General features: G+C 31.5%; 1 protein-coding gene across 1 annotated transcript in view; it reads left to right on the top strand.

Annotated features, from left to right (window-relative positions):
- Window positions 1-21,859, top strand: part of LOC127728308 (divergent protein kinase domain 1B-like) — a 302,906-nt gene that overhangs the window by 1,299 nt on the left and 279,748 nt on the right. The window contains exon 2 of the mRNA XM_052235648.1: window positions 21,419-21,541. Coding sequence (XP_052091608.1) covers window positions 21,437-21,541 — 105 coding nt within the window. The 5' untranslated portion in view covers window positions 21,419-21,436. The remainder of the gene's footprint in view (window positions 1-21,418; window positions 21,542-21,859) is intronic.

Here is a 21,859-nt window from a genome sequence, read left to right as displayed (position 1 = left end):
TATGGAAAGTGGAACTACAATTCAAAACATAAAGTCCGAAGGCACATAGAAGAAATTTTTTTTTTTTTGCAAAGGATGCCGGGGTAACCCTCCATGTATTCAAACATACATGAAATATCATTACCCCGAGTTTTCGATCTGTTACATGCCAAGAAATCCTTGCTCAAAACTCCAGTGGTCCTCCTACGGCACCCATTTGTAGATTTGATTTTATTCAACAAAATAATGTATGTCCTGCATGTACGTATCGCTTTGAAAACGGACATATGCCTATACCAAATGGTCAATATTAATCATCCATTTAATTTGCTCTATGGTAATTTTTAAGCTTTTAAAGGTAAAAAATCCATGTCGGAGAAAGGTGGGTTTTTTTTTTGTCAAAGAGATTAATGAAATTTACCGGTAAATGGAGTTACAGTGAATCCAATTCAATTTAACAATGGTGGGTTGAACCTGGTTTTATGGCAAGCCAAATCTCTCTCTCATAGGCAATGTTAGAAATACCGCTAAATTGACAATAAAATTTGTATTTATGGTGAAATAATACACTATAAAATCTTGAAATTACTGAGGCAAAGGGTTTTTTTTAAATTGCGAACATATCAAAAGTATTATGCAGAAAAAAAATCGGCACTTTACAATCTTTAATTAAGCACAAAAAAATTTATCAATAAAAAAAAGAGTGCACTCAAATATCTTGGCTGCTTTATTTATCATGATTGAAGAATGTTGAAAATCTGTAATATATCTTGATTGCTGTTTCATTGAATATCTCACATCTACTTTATTAATATTCAGAATGCTTTAAAATTGATTTTAAAATTAGGAAAAGAAACTTGAATTGTGTCTTGTGTCTTACTAATCGTTGACTGAAGAAGAAAAAAATGAAGACACATATTTACTAATTCAATCTTTATATTTCTGTGCTCTATGACGGATACGTCATAAGTAGGAGATATCGATATGGCGAGGAGTGAATTAATCGGGTTATAAAAAATTGGTGTTTTTTTTTCGAATGATTTTGATTTTTTTTCTAAAATAAAATTTTCTATACAAATTCGCATTTTTGCTATTACAAAGGTATGTATAGCTATTCTATAAGAACTAAACAACTTGAATGATACAATTGTCCGAGGAAAATGCTTTTGATGTTCTGTTAAAAGAGGAGAAAGTTTAAGATATCCAGGGGACTCCACAAGATTTGAGAAAGAAAATCGTTTTTCCAATTTTTAATCATATAAATTTACATACTTTTAAATAACTAGTTTCTAATTGAAACAGTGTACTTGTCGGATTTCCTATCAGAGAACAGAATTAATCATCATTCTATAGAGAAACACTAAAGGAGGTTAACTTCACTATCTATTTGTATGTAAAAAATATTTGTACTTAGAAATAATTTCATTCCGATATATAAAACAGCAGAAAACCAAACGAAACAAAACTAAGTACATGCATAGATGTATAATCTATGGTACATGATATCAGCATGTGATTTACAGCTATATTTCAATGTTTTTAAAAGAAAAAAGCAATTTATTGTAGTCTCATTATAATAGTGTTTACCTGCTACTGATGCATTATGATAATTGTTATGTTATCTGTTTTATTTGTTGCTGTTGTTATTCGTATAGTATGTTTCTTTTTGTCAGAATTGCAATATGGTATTTTATGTTCTTGCATACTATAGAGACGTTAATCAAGTGTCTTGTTTTAAATTCTGATAGGTGGAGTTATCATCAGACTTCAAAATGTTGAATTAGTTGAATTGTACTGCTAATTGTAATTTTAAACTTAGTGATGTGCAATTTGATAAGTTATTCAATAGATTACACTCGTGTCACAGGATATCGATGTATACCCTAGGTGGTCATTCAGGTTCAATAAACAATGACAGGATGTTGTTGATTAATTCATCTGTTGAAACAACAGACCAATCCGCATTATTTTCCAGGACTCACACGCAGTACTAGTTATCTCTCATACCTCAAAATACAGAACGCATCAGCTCAATCAACATTGTGAGGGTCTTGATGGGGTTTATAGAATCAATGAATAGTATATTTCAATGTGAAAATAAATTTTGAAAAATGAATTTGACTCTGTTTTCCTCTTTGTTTCTATCATTTATCATATATTTTGTTCTCCATAATCACAAAAACGCACTACCCTTAAAGTATTAATAACATGGAACAATTCAGAAACAACTCAAAAACATCGTTGAACATGTATAATTAATTCTATTTTATTCAAAACACTGTTCTCATAACATTATAGTCATAAGCAATAAGGATAATCCAATCAATTTTGTTGATTGTATAATTCACGGCTGAGTAGTTGTGTAATCGTTGACACGTGCCCGCATTATTTTATGAAAATAACGAATATCTCGCTAAGAGCGCATTTCTTTCTTACACAAACGATACAAACGGTTCAGCGAGCACACGTTTAGATCATTTGTTTCTAACATACGTTTGCAAAGTTTGCATAAACTTTGACAAACTATACACTCGCTGCAAATGCGTCTATAGTTTGTCGTTCGTCGTTTGTTAGTACAAACGATGAATTTCTTTCTAACTTAAACATTTAATCAATACCTAAACATATATTTCGCACTAAAAAAATGTATGTTCTTGCTTGTCATAACTCAAAACAATGTCTAAAATTACTAAAATTTAGGTATTACCATCCGTTCTTTCATTTCTATTATCTTCAATAAAAAGGCTTATCATCACTATCTTCATACATTTATCTGATGAAGATGAAGAACTGCCAAAAAAATTAAATATGCATAGAGGAGCGATGTCCTCTGTGTCTATAACATCTTATACGGAGGCTATTTTCCCCGCGTAATAAGTTCAAATACCAACAACATGTGCATGCGTTTTCACAGTTCAAACAGGGTCAGTAAACACTGATTAAACGATGCATTTGTTTCTACTTTTGTAACGTTTAACAAACTATAACAAACGGCACACAACGTTTACCAAACTTTGGTTAGAAAGAAATGCACACTAAGTTCGTTTTTAAAATCTAAAAAATTACCTCAGGGACTCGGTTTGCAGATTAAAATTTTGTTTATTTTTGTTTTTTAAATCTTTTTTTCGTATTTCCTGTCTATTTGAATTACATTACTCACGTTTTTAACGTTGGCATCAATATTTCTTTGTTTTCTAGCAATGTGCAGTTTACTATCCATATCCGTATACTGAAAAATCCTAGGAAATATTGTAAGATCTTTCTCTTATATATTCGAACAATTGTCAACACATTATTTGGGACTTTTTGTCCTGTTACTTTTTGTCCTTTCAAATTTGTGACTTTATGTCCTGTGACTTTCTGTCCGTTTACCAATGAGCATATGTAATTTTTGATGGAAACATATTGGCTATCAAAATAATTGTGGTTTTACTAAGTATTAAATCAATTTAAAAATACTGCTTGTCCACTAAATACTGTAGCCCATATTAAGGAGTATTCTATGAAATTTAAAAAATACTATTGCTTATCTGGTATTAAGCAGTATTCTTGTTTGTTTAGAGTAGGAATAATGTCCCCTGCTGAAGAATATGAATGACAAGTCTTGCAAAGGTACAAGATATAAAGCACATAGAAAACCCGATTCTTCCGGTCTGTCTTAAACAATTCACAAACGTTTTCTTGCACTAAATACTAATATAAAGGAGCATGTTTCAGCCGAACTATGTATTTTTCGGTTCCATGTTATACAATTATAGCCTTTGTATGAGGTCGATACAATGATATATTGACCTAAAAAAGTATATGGACTGAGGACGATATACTTCTTTGGGTCGATGTCTCCTCTATTGACCTCATGCATAGGCTATAATTGTTATATTATTAATTTACTACCATATTTGTATCAAAATCGTCAGTGCAAGTATATTCTCTTTTTTCGATCATTTAGTTGTGTTTTAGGCAACCGTACGACCTTCAATATGGAAAAATATGGAAACCGTAAAGTTGGTTATAAAAGGGCCCGCCTCGACATGAAAAATATGAAACAATTCCTTGAGAAAAGTAACGGCCTAATTTATAACAAAGCATTTACAAAAAAAAAAAATATCAGACTTGAAGTAACAACAACCACTGAAGTACATGCTCCTGACTTTGAACAGACACACAAAGAAGGTGGCGATGTGTAGGTCCTTTTTTGGTCATAAACCTCTTCACTCCTATCTTTTTTATGCATTCTTTGGCTTTCAAATATTTTGCTTTGAGCGTTCCTGGAGAAAATTGCTGCACGGGATTTTTTTATCTTCATAGATGCATACGAAACTTCAATGAATTATTGAATTTATCAAAATAACGACTATAACTGATAAAAATTTATCGGATAAAACTACCATTTATTAATATGAGACAAAATATATCATATTGGAGTCAAATTTCTCCTGTGGGTTCATAAAGGACAAAAATATCCTCAGTAACGGAACAAAAATACACCCATGGTAAAAAAAATCAGTCATTTTTTAATAATCCTAGAGGGTTAACAAAGTTATCATGAACACGATGAAAAGTTAATCCGAGAAAGTGTTAAATGTTTATTTTAAATAAATTAAAGAATTATTATGATAATACCACAAATTTAACTATTTAATCAGAAAATCAATAATTGTAAAATAACTTAAAACCCGTAAACACAATTTCAAGTAAAAAAAATCATATATAAAAACTTTCTAAAACGGAATACTTGATATATTTGCCTGACCCTTTACTTTATTTACAAAATGCCTTCAAATACATCTGATGTTTATTTTTTATTTTATATGCCATAAAATGTATTAACCTAGTTTAAATGAAAATAAAGATCAGAGAATTAAAATATTGTTGAAGAGAAAATACATATCCGTGTTAAATTCGCCTCAGTTTGTTTATTCAAGTTTGATATCCAACTTCTTAATCCGCAATCTACATTTACCCGACAACCTCGTATATTGTATATTCTTGATGGAATACCCTCATGTTCATGTGACCATCAGGTACTGAGACAAATATGTTATGGTATAAACTCTGTCAAAACCAAAATGATTGAATATATCTTATTTATTAATTAATTCATGCAGTAAAACAAATCTTGAATGAGTGAAATTATGAAATAATTATTTTTTAAGCTTTTATCTTTATTGCGTTTAGCCTACATGTGAAAAAAACCGGGAAACGGACTTGTGATAAACAAATAGACAACTAAAAAAAAATATTTATTGTTATTTTCTTTAGTTAAGAAATGTAGAAAATACCCGATTTAGATAACCTCATTACACATAATCTGTGTTGAAAAGCGTTGAATGCATGGGAGTTTGTATTTTTTCTCCTATATTCGTAAATATTTTCTACGCCTAAAGTGTGATCAATGTTTACATTGTTCTTATTAGTCCTGAATATGCATCAAATATTTGCCACTGAACGTTGTGAAATCAACGATCATGTAATCAATTACTGTAATAGAAAATACACACAACTGGTTTCATACCAAACCAAAGGAGTTATAAAAATAAGGTACACTAAAGTACGTTGACAATTACTGATCATGAACGCGGTCAGACTTACGGAGGGATATGTAGCTGTATTTATAGTACGAATCACACCTCTAACACAATTGTAAGAAGAAGGGAAAAACCATGAATGACACAGGACAAAACTCCTATATTTTCATTTTATCATGGCAATTATAACGCTTAATTATCTATATATTGTTTGCTTCTAAAATGAAATCGACAATCAGATTATACCACCAGCTATTTAATTGCAAAACAATCACAAAAATGGTAAGCGGAAAGGTGTATAGAATGTATAATGTATTCCTTTTTTCTCTTTATTTTCTAAAACTTGGTGTTACCGTAACGACAGAAAGTTTTAACACTTGTAAAAATCTTTTTTCTTTTCTTTTCTAAAAAAATAATAAGTTCTTTTATTCTGGCATAAAATATGATTACACTACTTTGAATCTCGATAAAAAAGAAATTTCTTTAACTCGCCATAGAAAAATTCGACCAGGTTCGACCTCTAAACCACTATTATAGAAAGCCTCAGCTGTCATATATTAGAGATTTACAAAACATTATGCTGAAGCTTAAAATGTAAACTTAAGACAGCGTGATGTTGAATTGAGTCATCAAAATGCTAACTCTAAATTACAATATGCTAAGCTGAATGAGCATATTGTATGGTAAGCCTATCGTGACATTCAAATGATATAACAACATGCTATCTTAGCTTAACATCACCTAGTTTCAACTGTAAGTCATGTAGTTCTAATTGAGCATATCGTGTGGTAAGCCTATCGTGACATTCTAATGATATAACAACGTGCTATCTTAGCTTAACGTCACGTACTTTCAGCTGTACGTGGTGTAGTTTTAAATGAGCAAATTGTATCAAAAGCCTATCGTGACATTATAATAATATAACATCATGCTATCTTAGCTTAACATTACAAAATTTCAACTGTACGTCACTACTGTCAAGCTATCCAGCAATTCACTTCCTGCAATTCTCTTTATGAAAAGCTATCCTGCAATTCGTCATCCTGCAATTGCGTTTGGAAAACTACTTGAGCGACAATTTTATTTTTCTTTAAAATCATAGTTTTTGACATTTTTGTTCGAAAACAAGATTTGTATAGTAAATCAAAGATTTTTATATCCCATTAACAAAATTCTAACTTTAGTTTGTAGATTTCTAACTCATATTTACGATTTTGTAATTAGCATTTACAATAAATAAATCATGACGACGATTCAAACACAGTATATCTGTTAAGTCCAGGATGTGATTCGTATTAACGCATGTTTAACCCACATTTGCAATTTTCAAAACTCATATAAACGACTGAAAACATTGAATTTTGATGTAAAATAAAAATGTTCATGGTAGTTGTATACCGACAATACAACTTCATAACTCACATGTCCGACCCATTGCCTCGGCAGTTCTGTATGGCTAGGGATTATAGACTCTGCTTTAATAAATAGCTATTGGATACTACTACAGTGGGAGGGTAAAGAATTTCTGGGGTAAGCATTCCTAAAGGCGGAAAATGTCGTCCGAAACATGGAAATAAAGCCAAATTCAATCAAATACGCTTTGGGGACACCCACTTTTACGACCCATTGTCTCGGTAGTTCTTTATGGCTAGGGATTATAAACGGAACCCTAACGTATAGCTATTGGATAGTACTACAACGTGAGGGTAACGAATTTTTGGAGTAAGCATTCTTAAAGGCCGGAAATTTCGTCCGTAACACGGAAAAAAAGTCAAATTTGATAAAATACGCATTGGGGTCACCAACTTTCCAACCCATTGCCTTGGCAGTCCTTAGCAGTTCTGTATGGCTAGGGATTATAGACTCTACTTTAATTAAAATCTATTGGATAGTACTACAGCGGGAGGGTAAAGAATTTCTGGGGTAAGCATTCCAAAAGGCCGAAAATGTCGTCCGAAACATGGAAATAAAGCCAAATTCGATCAAATACGCATTGGGGTCACCCACTTTTACGACCCATTGTCTCGGTAGTTCTTTATGGCTAGGGATTATAGACTCTACTTTAATAAATAGCTATTGGATAGTACAACAACGTGAGGGTAAAGAATTTCTGGGGTAAGCATTCCAAAAGGCCGAAAATGTCGTCCAAAACATGGAAATAAAGCCAAATTCGATCAAATACGCATTGGGGACACCCATTTTTACGACCCATTGTCTCGGTAGTTCTTTATGGCAAGGGATTATAAACGGAACCCTAACGTATAGCTATTGGATAGTACTACAACGTGAGGGTAAAGAATTCCTGGGATAAGCATTCTTAAAGGCCTGAAATTTCGTCCGTAACACGGAAAAAAAGTTAAATTTGATCAAATACGCATTGGGGCTACCCACTTTCAAACCCATTGTCTCGGTAGTTCTTTATGGCTAGGGATCATAGACCCTGCCCTAATGAATAGCTATTGGATAGTACTACAACGTGAGGGTAAAGAATTTCGGGGGACAGTATTCTTAACGGCCGAAAATTTCGTCCGTAACACGGAAAAATGGTCAAAATTGATAAAATACACATTGGGGTCACCCACTTGTTAAATCAATTGCCTCGGCAGTTCTGTATGGCTAGGGATTATAGACTCTGCTACTTACCCCAGAAATTCTTTACCCTCACGTTGTAGTACTATTCAATAGCTATTCATTAGGGCAGGGTCTATAATCCCTAGCCATAAAGAACTACCGAGACAATGGGTTTGACAGTGGGTTGCCCCATAGCGTATTTGATCGAATTTGGCTTTATTTCCATGTTTCGCACGAAATTTTCGACCTTTAGGAATGCTTACCCTAGAAATTCTTTGCAGTCTCGTTGTAGTCCTATCCAATAGCTATTTATTAGAGCAGAGTCTATAATCCCTAGCCATACAGAACTGCCGAGACATTTCGTAGAGGAACCTTTTTATTTGCTGTATTTCTAGTTTTCATATTTTAGAACACATTTTTATATAAAACTGGTCTTGTACAAAATTTTAATACAATAAAGAGAAAAATACTTTATTTGTAGGTGTTTCTACTGAGATTTTAAAAGAAAACAAAATGTGATTCACGTTTGGTGTGTTTTCGCCAGCACCTGACCGTCAAAAATGCATCCTTTTGTGCACCAACTCATTGGCGTCATTATATTTCAGAATACATATAGTATCATTGGCGCCAAAGAAAAAGTATATACGATTTAAAATAAACAGCTGCGCCATGAGCGCATGATACGCCCGTCGTCTTGTGTGTGAATTTTTATGCAATAAGCATAAATAGTTTCTGACATACGGCATGACATGCGAAAACCCCCTTTTTTTTTTACAAAAAACTCAATATCTCTAAAATAAAATTTTGAATCAAAACCAAAAAGTATACAGATCTTTAGATTAATATAACTAAGAAGTGTGTAAAATTTTAAGCAATAATCATAAATCGTTTTTGAGATACGGCGCGACATGTGAAAACCCCCCTTTAAAAAAAAAAATCACTATCTCAAAAATAAAATTTTGAATCAAAACCAAAAAGTATACAGATCTTTAGATTGATATAACTAAGAAGTGTAAAATTTTAAGCAATAATCATAAATCTTTTTTGAGATACGGCGCGACATGTGAAAAACCCCTCCCCCTTTTTTTACAAAATACTCAATAACTCAAAAATAAAATTTTGAATCATCACCAAAAAGTATACAGATCTTAAGATTAATATAACTAAGAAGTGTGTAAAGTTTTAAGCAATAATCATAAACTGTTTTTGTGATATGGTGCGATATGTGAAAAAACCCTCCCCCTTTTTTAACAAAATACTCAATATCTCTAAAATAAAATTTTGAATCATCACCAAAAAGTATACAGATCTTAAGATTAATATAACTTAGAAGCGTGTAAAGTTTTAAGCAATAATCATAAATTGTTTTTGAGATACGGCGCGACATGTGAAAAAAAACATGCACCTGTTTTAGTTACTAAGTCCCGTAACTCAAAAAGTTTTAATCTTATTTTCACCAAAAAGTATACAGATCGTTTGACCATCATAAGAAACAACTATGTTAAGTTTCATGAAATTTGGATAAGTCATTCTCAAGTTACTGTGCGACATGTTTACGCCGGTCAGACAGACGGACAGACGGACAGACAGACGGACGGACAGACAGACGGACGGACACCGGACATTTGTATACCATAATACGTCCCGTCAAAAATTGACGGGCGTATAAAAAAGGAAATGACTTCCCAGCTACATGCCAGGGCCTTTTATAGCTTGCTACATACGGAATGATTTTTGCTTGCTGTACGGTGACCATTATAATTGCAAACTTCTACCTGGAACTATTACACTTACATTATTGTAATAGTCCCAGCTTCTATTCTGGTGAAAAGTTTCTCATTGACAATCATACCACATCTTCTTATTTGTATGTATATATTTTTCAATTTTCTGAGCCATTCAGATCTTTTCATTTTATAAAACGACACTCTCTTTCATTAATATAATCCAATTTTGCAGAAGATCCATTGAAAATATATGAGTTTTACAAGTTTCTATAAATCTACCTGTATATTTTTAGAAACAGTTAGGCCTTTTCCTTTTCCCAGTTCACTTCCGAGAACAGTAATAGCCTGGAATACATTACCGAAATCGACAGTGAAAGCTCCAACTATATGGAAGCTTTCAAGACTGATTACATAGATGAAGGAATGTTTTTATCCTGCTCCAACTGTACAGCATGCACCATATTTTTTTTTTATCTTTGGTCTTTTATTGTAAATAGACATTACCAGCACCTACGTAACGCACAAGTATTGAGTACTCATTACTGAGTTTTTTTAACTACTATATCAAAGAAGAAGAAGAAGAGTGTTGGCTTAAAAGACTTTTTTCTTCTTCGAATAAATATTAAATATGCTATCTGCAGAATGGTAGATACAATTCGGGAACATTCAGACTTTTTTAGATATACCTTCTTCTATCATCTAAAAATATTTTTTTCTCGTTTTCAGTCCAAACTATAAAGGTTGGAATTAGTGATTACTTATGAAGATAAATAAATTAAAAAAAAAATATACAGAATTTCTTGTCTTGATGTCTTTCAATGTTAACGTTTAGGTCCAAGTTTTTTTTATTTATTATAAACATATAATTCTTTAAAACTTGGTTGATTTTAATTAAATGACTAGCCTCGACTTTAAAATAAGAAGGAAATCCAATGAATAAATAATTCTTAAGTTTAAATGAATCCAACCGTAAGATAGATGTCCATTTAAGTCTTTAAATCTCCCCATTCAGTCCTGAGTTGTGGCATCAGAAAAATTATTTTCCCGTCTAGATGAATGGAATTTTTAATTTGAAGTTTATCTATTGAAAAGTGAAAAATATAAATAAAACTACCATCTTTGTAGTTTCTGGTCCGTCCAAGTTTAGGTAAATTTTAAGCATGTGATGATTAAACATAATTTGTTCAATGAAAATTCGAAAATCTTATTTCATGTAGGAGAAAATTTTTCAAATTTTATTTGAGACAATTATTTTAAAAATATGAGAAAAAAAATCAAAATTGAAAAAAATATTTCAAAACATTAGTAAAATATTTCTAATTTTATCTACATGTATGAAAAAACATTTCAAATTTAATTCAGAAAACACAAATGTTATTGAATAAAACTTAAATTTGAAGGAGTGAAAAAGAAATTGCAATTTAAAAATTGCCCTGTATATTTTCAGGTCCATTCTGGTCTTTAGTGCTACCATTATCAGTATTCGAGTTAACTATAGTTTAAAAAGCTTCTAAATGCACACAAATGTGCATAGGATTTTTTTTAAAAATAAATATGGTTAAAATATCATTCCAGAACATGAATGTTGCACTGAAACGTTTTATTGGAGTATATTTGGGTATATTGGGGTAAAAAGTCATTTTGTGATCGTAAGCGGCTGACAAGAACGGAACAAGTTTCAATGAAAAAAGTGATTTAAAATTAAATATATTTATAAAATAAAGTATTGTTGGTGTTAAAATAACATAGAAGTGCCTAAAATGCTATTATTATTCAATAATATTTTGTTGAAACTGTTTTTTGATGTATATTGGGGTATATTGGGGTATGTTGGGGTATATTGGGGTAAAAAGTCGCACCCCGAAGCCGAAGGTGTTTCAATATTAAAAGACCCATAAATGCGCAATTTTGGCTAGTAAGGCACATTTCAATATACTATAGTATTAAACTCATATTTTTAAAGCAATTGCTTTCATGCTATGGCATTTGTGACCCAAATCAAGCCAAAGTGTTTTGAGAAGACTCCTGGTCTGTCATTCTAAAAATTCTATGTATGTTTTCTAATGAAATACATTAATTGAAACAGTTGAAAAACCGTAGTGGGTTTGTGAAGTTTCAACATATGTTCTTGTAGATGTATTTTTGTGGAGCCTGCGACTTTTGTCGCAGAAAGCTCGACATAGGGATAGTGATCCGGCAGCGGCGTTAGCTAACTTCTTAAAAGCTTTATATCTAAGAAGGTGGAAGACCTGGATGCTTCATACTTTGTATATGGATGCCTCATGTTACGAAGTTTCCGTCAGTCACATGTCCAATGTCCTTGACCTCATTTTCATGGTTCAGTGACTACTTGAAAAAAAAGTTAACATTTTTTGTAATGTTAAATTCTCTCTTATTATAAGTAGTAGGATAACTATATTTGGTATGTGCCTACCTTGCAAGGTCCTCATGCCCGTCAGACAGTTTTCACTTGACCTCAACCCCATTTCATGGATCAGTGAACAAGGTTAAGTTTTGGTGGTCAAGTCCATATCTCAGATACTATAAGCAATAGGTCAAGTATATTCGGTGTATGGAAGGACTGTAAGGTGTACATGTCCAACTGGCAAGTGTCATCTGACCTTGACCTCATTTTCATGGTTCAGTGGTTATAGTTAAGTTTTTGTGTTTTGGTCTGTTTTTCTTATACTGTATGCAATAGGTCTACTAGATTCTAAGGTGTACATGTCTAGCTTTCAGGTGTCATTTGACCTTGACCTCATTTTCATGGTTCAGTGGACAAAGTTAAGATTTTGAGTTTTGGTCTTTTTTTCTAATACTATATGCAATAGGTCAACTATATTTGGTGTATGGAAACATTTTATGATCTATATGTCAGTCGTGCAGGTTTTATTTGACCTTGACCTCATTTTCACAGTTCATTGCTCAGTGTTAAGATTTTGTGTTTTGGTCTGTTTTTTCTTAAACTATAAGCAATAGGTCAACTATATTTGTTGTATGGAAGAATTGTTAGCTGTACATGCCTGCCTGGCATGGTTCATCTGACCTTGACCTCATTTTCATGGTTCATTTGTCAATGTTTAGTTTTCTTGGTTAATGTTAAGTTTATGTGACAGTTGTAATAAAGCTTTATATTTAGGACTATCAACATAATATCAGTGATTAGTAAAGAAGGCGAGACATTTCAGCTAAGCACTCTTGTTTTATTTAAGGAGACAACCGTTTGACCGCAAAGAACATAGAAGTCCGAGTGAAAGTGCATTTTTATACCTGCGATTTCGTTCTTGAGATGTTTCAACAAAATATCAAATCATGTCAGTTGTTGATGAAATATTGAAAATTTGACTGAATTATCTCTTATTCGGTTTTATGTTTTTTAATTCGTGTTTCCTTTTTGAAAGAGATCAAGTTGCTCTTGTTCATTCATATAATTATCGTAAAATCACTACGCACGTTATACAGAGATTACCGATTCTCATACTCCAAACACTGTGTAAAAGCTTGGTGCCACACTGAAAAACTTCAGCAAAACTCTCAAAATCTTGGGAGGGAATTGGGAGAAACTTAGGAGTAATTCCTCCATCTAATCCCTTAATTGTTTATTACCCTGGTGTCGTTTCTCCCAACACCATGATTTTTATTGCCATAATTACCTTTGAAGGTTGCCAGTAGCTGTTGACTACAACAAACATTTCTTGTATTTCCTGTCATTAAAAGTTACAATAATGAAGAAAAGTGTGAGATTTGTTAAATTTAATCAGAGACATATAATTATATATGTCTCTGATTTAATTATAGAATCCTGAACAACTTTATTTATTAAAATTATATACAGTGTTGGTTTTCATACCTAAAAAACATAATTAAATCTGCATAATATTCTTTTTATATACATTAAATTTAGATAGAAACAAAGCAAAATATCACATATAAGTGGAGTATATTTATTAGAAATCAAGACATGTATGCTTAACTGAATTTATTCAATCTTTTTCTAAATCTAAATAATAAAAATTAAGGGAAGATATATGTATATATAATTTTATTTTATTCATTATTATTTGCTTTTATCATTACTATTATTTTTTAAACTGACTATAAATACAACTTATTATAAATATCAAGTTGCCATTCTTGATTATGAAAGAATGTAAATTATTCCCAATCTAACAAGATAAACAAACAAAAATATTAATGAAATATATATTTGTAAAAATTTTTAAAAATCATTTCATTACCTTTTTATATCTTTCAGAAATAAAACTTAATAGGAAATAATTGAAAAATGAAGAAGTAATAGAATAGCTGACCTGTAATTACATGTCACTGTCATACCATACAGGCATGCTTTGTTGATTTTTATTACTTTTACCTGCAATCAACAGGTCATTAAATCCTCCCCAGATGGGAGTATTTTGGGAGATAAATCGGTGTTTCACAGTGTGACACTGTGTTACACCAGCATCAGTGTTGGGAGTATGAGAATATGCACTCTCTGTGTGTATTGGCTAATTAACTCACAAAAACTGAATTATAGGACTTTTTTTTTATATATACATATAAATTGAAGGAAGTCCGGTTTCATTCATTCATTTGAATTCTAGTCACTTTGGGACTTGGTTAAATCTAATCCCTTTTGGGATTCTGAGTCCAGAGCGATTTTCTTATTTGGCTGCCTCAGAGGCAGAGGCGGCCAAATCAGAGAAAATAGCACCTGACTCAGAACCCCAAAAGGGATAAGGTTAAATCAGCACCTGAAATAGTCAATACGGCACCTAGTCATATGGGGACATGGTTAATTTGCCATCTGAGCAGGGGCGGATCCAGCCATTTTTAAAAGGGGGGTTTCCAACCCAGGATAAAGGGGGGGGGGGTCCAATTATATGTCCCCATTCAAATGCATTGATCGTCAAAAAAAAGGGGGGTTCCAACCCCCGGAACCCCCTGGATCCGCCACTGCTGAGGTAGTTATTTCAGCACCCAAAATTATCATTATGTTTATCAGCCAGGTAAACTATTGAAAACTTCGTTTTTCTCCATATATTTTAAAAATATTTTCACTGAACATATCGACGAATATATTTGTTTCGCATAGCAGAAGTTCCATTGGAATCTTTAGTTATTAATAATGCCATAATATCTGTTCCTTTTGAACTTATATTATAAAGGAACATCTATTTCATGACAACTGCACATTGATAGTAAACATACAAAATTGGTGTCAGTGTAATTCATTATGTACAAGTAGACAGTAAATGCAGAAAAGACAATTTAAATTACAATGATTAGTTTGTTTTTATCTTCATCTGTGGATTAAACAACAGCTTCAGTAATGGCTTCTTTGTTTAATTTAAGTTTTTTTCAATTATAAAAGATCAAAAACTACCTGAAAATGGTTAAAACAACAAACTGGTTAATGTTTTTAATTGATATAAGTTCATAAGTTTTACAGTGATAACCTATCAAAATATTATAGAATATTGAGAAAATTTCAAACAGCAAGCCAATTGCAACAGATTATTTTTGATTGTGTATTCTAACTGAGTAATTACATGTGCTGATATTTTAACGATGTACAAAATGTATCTTTTTAATTAACCTCTGAAATTGTAAGTTTTGCAAACAAATATATTAAAAAAAAAGAAAAACTATTCTCCCCTTACCTCAAATAAAAACGAAAGAAAAAGGTAAAATAATATTAGGCGCCAATTGAATAACCAAATGCAGAAATGACTTGAAATGCATGTACATGATGCAGGTGCTGATTTGACAAGATGTTGATTTTGAAAAATAATATATAATGTATTTTTTATTCAAAGCTTATTGCAATTAGCCCTTTCATTTTGTGTTGTCTTCATAAGGGGTGGTAGGAGGGGGTGTCATCCTGAATTCTAGGGCAAAATAAGTTGAATCTTGAATTTCCCCAAAAATAAAGCATTCTTTACCAATATGTCTTTACCACATCCCCCGAAAAAAAAACATACATTTCCGAGTCCCAATAAGTGTAAATCCCAAATTCAAAATGAAAAAATTAAAGATTCAATCCTGACGTCCTGAAAAAATGTCCTTCCAAGTTCCAACCCTCTCATAAGGAGTTTATCCCTACAGAATTACATTATTGAATGCCGTCATTTCGTGTTTTGACATTTTATCGTAATAATATATGTATATTATATTCGTTATTCAATGTTTATTACAATTAGCCATTTTATTATATATATGTCCTTTTCATAAGGAATGCAGAAAAGGTTTCTTTTTATACATGATGTATTTATTGCACACAGGTAACTTAGTGTAATCATTAGAGATAACATGAATTAAATAATGCATGGCCCCAAAAAGAAGTTGTTTGATTTAGATCATATCACAGATCCAGGTATATAAAGTTTGTGAGTCAGCATCCCAGTTTACTCATCCATTATTTAAATCCTTATAATTCTAAACCATGACAGAAGTGTTATTTTCTTTAAATTATTAATAAAATGATTCTGAAAGTTATTATTGAATGTTCCTTTGGTGTCTTTTGCCTCTTTTTTATTACTTAGATTAAATCTTAAATTGATAAAATGATTCTGAAAGTTATTACTTGTCTTTGGCTTTTTGGTTGAATCCTTAGCAAAATTATGTTACCCTGTTTACCAAAAATTATATACATTACCCACACAATTTCTTCAAATGTTCATTAGGTCAAGTTCTATCAGCCCTGAAATTTTCAGATGAATCTAATAACCCAATGTTGGGTTGCTGCCACTAAATTGGTAATTTTAAGGAAATTTTCTTGAATATTAATATAGATAAAGACAATTTTACACAACTTGGTCATCATGTTTTCTAACTTTAAAAAATCTTCCTGAAACTACTGAACCAAATTAAACCAAACTTCAGCTGAATGATTCTTAGGTTATCTAGAATAAAGTTTGTGTTTTATTTTCTGTTTCCTCAGAAAACACGGCTGCCATGGCTAAAAATAGAACATAGGGTAAAAACTAAAATGCAGATTTTGACTTGTATCTCAAGAACTAAAGCATTTAGAGCAAATCAGACAAGAAGTTAAAGTATTCATTAGGTCAAGATCTATCTGCCCTGAAATTATCAGCTAAATCGGGTATCTGATTTTTAGGTTATTGCCCCTGAATTGATGATTTTAAGGAAATTTTGTAGTTTTCGGTTGTTATCTTGAATATTATTATAGATAGAGATAAACTTTTAACAGCAAAAATGTTCAGCAAAGTAAGATCTACAAATAAGTTTAATGACCAAAATTGTCAATTGACCCCTTTAGGAGTAATTGCCCTTTAAAGACAATTTTTCACAATTTGTTCATCTTGTTTGCTTACTTTAAAAAATCTTCTCCTTTGAAACTGCTGAATCAATTTCAGCCAAACTTGGGCTGAATGAGTTTCAGAGTATATAGTATAAATTTTGTATTTTATTTCCTTGTATGTCAAGAAACATTGCCACTATAGCTAAAATGGAACATAAGGGTAAAATGCATTTTTTTGCTTTTGAAGAAAATATGACAGATACAAAGACGTTTAAATGGCATTTTTAAGCCACTCATGAATATATATATATTGAAAAGCAAAAATAATCATTGATGAAAGATTTAAGCAAAAAATTACAGGTGAGCGATTCAGGCTCTTGAGAGCCTGTTGATCATTTTACTGACTTGTTGACTCCGAAATATATAATTTTTTCGACAGGTTACCTACATGTACTCTGTAGTTGGACGTTCTGGATTTCGGTAAAGTGATAGCAAGTAAAACAAGCTTACAACTGGTGCAGTTTTGGAGGAAAATTAACTGTTTTATGTTTTCTATACATGGCAAAATCATTGGAAAACAGTTAATTTTCCCCAAAAATTGCACAGACTGTAAGCTTGATTTTACTTCTTTTACTTGCACTTACATGTGTACTTGACCAAGTACCACAGAGTAGGTAACCTGTCGAAAAATTGTATATTCCAGAATCAAAAGTCCGTTTTATAAAAAAATTCTATTCATAGATGATTTTGTAAATTATTAACAAGGAATTCATGTGTTCTTTAATTTTCAAATATTTTTAATTTTTAATTGAAGTATATGGTTTTATCTAAAATAGAATACTGTAATGTATACCTGAACATGATCAATATCAAGTCTGGACCTGCGTCACTACATGAAATTGAGGTAACGTGTATACTGAAGCATAACTGATTATTCTCTTTTATCAAAGATAAAAAAATGTGATGAAAATTTTCCTAGTACAATGAGTTTTGTAAAATTATTGCGAATCATCTGCAAATTTGTGTTAGACATCTATAATAAAAATAAAATTTGATGTGACTTTCATGGTAAGTAAAATTATCATTCTTTACGACAGACAAAAAATAGCTGATCTGCAAGGTATACCATCTACTTGACACTATACATCATATACTGTGTAAAACCCTAGATAAAGCCGACGAGGAAAGGCATTACTGGACTAAGAAAGCTATATTTTTATATAGCCTAGTTGTCGAGTGGTCTAGGGCACTGGACACAGTGCAGGCGATGTTGTCAAGATGTCACAGAGGCAGAGGAAAATTTCAAATAACATTTCATTGCATATAAGATAATAACCACCACCAGAATATAACCAATCAAAATTTCACCCCTTTCTTTCCTGTTTACAAGCTTTAGTAACCATGTCACCTCAAGTTTCCAAAATATTTCATAGAAACATCAAATAAAAAAAAAAGAATGGTGCTTTGAAACACCTAAGATATATATTTATGACTCAGAAATTTTCTCAGCAATGATGCAGGGTTAACTTCCTACAACTGTCAAATGCAGGGGAATATTTTTTTTTCAACCCTTTTGTATGAAACCGGATGTGACATACATTTGTACTAGTCTATGATTTGGTGGTATTACACCTGCATAACCACAGGTTATCCAATGAAGAATGTCTGTAGTAAAGTTGTCACATATTTAGACACACACATATATATACCTTATTAAATTTTACAATATTAATTCATAATATTTTTTCATTTTGTTTCTTTTAAAAACTAGTGAAATGAAATACTGTTTCTCCTCAATACAATCATGACAATGTTGTTGCAAGTTTTGGCAACTACAGTAGCAACATTTTTATTTTTAAATAAAAATATAATTTTTCTCTATCTGATACAAGTTACAATATTCATTAAAAGGTATAGCTTCTTGTATCATGATTTGTCTTCAACTTACGTCATATAATGGGCATTTTAAAAGACATGAAGTTCATCATTAATGATAGAAATACAGTTAAAACATGTCCTCTCATGAACATCTTTTCTTCCATACCTTCCAGTTTCTACTTTAAGGGCATACGATAAAGTTTTGATCCAACTGTGATTTTTTTTACGAAAATTTTCATACAAGCTATTTTTCAATTAGTCAATTTAAATATATGTAATAAAAAATATACCTTCATGTGCTAGATTTAGAGATAAATGGACTAAGTTTTTTTTACAGTTAACAAGTAAAGACAGTCTGGGGTTAAAGTTTGTTACACATCAATTACTTTGTCAAACCTTCATACATGTAGAATTTTCTGAAACTTTTATTATGATTAAGAGATAGATAATGTCTGAAGCAAACTTTTGAAAATAATTTTTTTTTCATTTTCAGTACATGTATTTGTCTGATAGATGGACTTTTATGGTTAACATTTACAGGCAGTCTGGGATTACATTTTTTGACATGATAAATTTGTAAATCGTCTTGGATTGTTATAAAACTTGGACAGACGCTAAATCTTCAAGACAAAGAAATAGCATATAAAGAAAAAGTTTGAATTTTTTAAAAAATTCTGTATCTTACTGATAAATGGACTCACTTTTTATGTCAATATTTATTCTCTTTTACACTGACGGCAGTAATCGCAGGCGAGACACAGGGTTCCACGGAACCCCTTACAAATTTTTAAGCAATTTGTATGTCCTTAATTTACTTCCCTCTGCCTTTAAAGCAGCAACTCTTGCACATCAATCTGCATTAAAAATATTAAATACATCTTCCTCAATTTGCTAAATACTATTTTTGTCAATAGATATAAGAAGATGTGGTATGAGTGCAAATGAGACAACTCTCCATCCAAGTCAAAATTTATAAAAGTAAACCATTATAGGTCAAAGTACGGTCTTCAACACAGAGCCTTGGCTCACATCCAACAGCAAGCTATAAATACATTTATCTCAAAATTACAGTATTACTCATAATTATTTATTTTCAACACCTATTACATTAAAGCTCCAATTCCTTATTCTAGTATTACACTCATGTATGGACCTTTTAAAAATTTATTCTGTGTCAAAACATAACTCATAACACCTCCAACATTATGGAACACCTTGCCTAATGTCTCAAGACAGTTGTCCATTGTTTAAAGCATGGTGATTTCCAGCCCATGTCATCAGCTATGGCATCATTTGTTTTGTACATGTATTTACCAACTCCCATGAAAAATCTCATGGCCCTGACTGCATTTATGCAGGAAATGTCCCTAGTTCCACAAATACATGCACTTCAACTAATAACAATGAATAACTGACCATACCATAGTATCATACAGTTCAGTTTTGTAAAAAAAATATGTACAATGTACTGGAAACCTCCCTGAGTTTTAATCTTTACAATTAACAATCCCAATGCTCTACTGGCTGATTTTGCTACTAGTTTAGCCATTAACTTATATTCTAAAAATTCTGTCAACAGTTATCCTAGATAATTATAATAATTTTACACATTCTATTATATTACCATACATTGTAGATCATGTAGATAGAAATCTATGGTACAGTTTCCAATGAGACAACTACAAAAAAAAACTATACACCAGAGACCAAATGACTGGGATAAACATTTCAGTTTTCCCTTAATATGACAAAGATAGACATATCATCTGTGTTTAGGTTCATCTGCATTTTTTATCACATCAGTTTTCCCTGAAAATTGATTTTGTTTACTATCTTTTAAATTTATATGATAAACCAACTATAAGAGCTCATTTTATAATAATTATGTAAACAAAATATTGAAATTCAGAATGTTAAAACAACTTCTTAATTAAAAGACAACAAAATCCCTTGAAAGCTGCTCCTACATGAGTTGCAAAATGCGCATAGCCTGGAAGTAATGATAGAAAAAAAAGCTAACAGAATGATTTGAGATTGCTCAGCTTAGTATTAAGTTTTGTAACCAAAACAAATTTTTGTCGTTCTTTTAATACAATAGACACGATAGAGTTAGAATACATAAATCCTGTAAAAATCTTAGTTAAAGTATTCTGAAATGTGATCTGATAAAATGCTGATACTCCCAGGTAAATCCAAAAACAAGCTGGCTTATAATTGTCAAATGATTGTCTTGTTAATATAAATGAAGCCTTTAGTTTTCTCATTTGAATTGTTACATATTTTTCATGTCGGCCCCTTTCATTGCTCATGTCATTTGAACTCTGGTAGATAGTTGTTTCATAGACAATCATACCAAATCTTCTGATTTATATTTTAAAGAAAACATACTGGTGTATATCATCAGCACAAAGAGAAGTAACACTTTCAGTTGATGATCTAAGCAAACATATATATTTTAATTTATTTTGAAGATGTAAGACCTAAAAGTGATGAGAATCTACCCTAAGATGCCATGTTCTACAGTTTCTTCTTGGAAACAGGCCAAGGTCAACAGGCAACTATGTAGATTCTTAAAGAAGATTAACAAATGTCAAGTAAGTAGAATTGAACTAATGATAATGTTGTTCTCAAGCTATAACAAAAAAACCCAGAATACTAGAGTAACTACTAGCCAGTATTCTTATGGTCCCAGATGCCATATTATTGCGATTTTGCAGAATGGACAAAAAATGCAAGATAAATTATTGCAATATGTGGAAAAGCTGCATACTGATATATCTGTCAGATATCATAATGCAAGTTCTTATTATTGCGATATTCACCCAGTCACATTATTTGCAATAATAAAAACCTCGCAATAATTTCTGAATTTACAGTAAATCTATGTGAAAAAGTGAGAAAGCTAATAAAAT

This window comes from Mytilus californianus, unplaced genomic scaffold (genome assembly GCF_021869535.1).
Source record: "Mytilus californianus isolate M0D057914Y unplaced genomic scaffold, xbMytCali1.0.p SCAF_2, whole genome shotgun sequence".
Classification (NCBI taxonomy): Eukaryota; Metazoa; Mollusca; class Bivalvia; order Mytilida; family Mytilidae; genus Mytilus; species Mytilus californianus.
The sequence above is the reverse complement of the archived record's forward strand: the minus strand, read 5'-3'. Positions and strand labels throughout refer to the sequence as shown.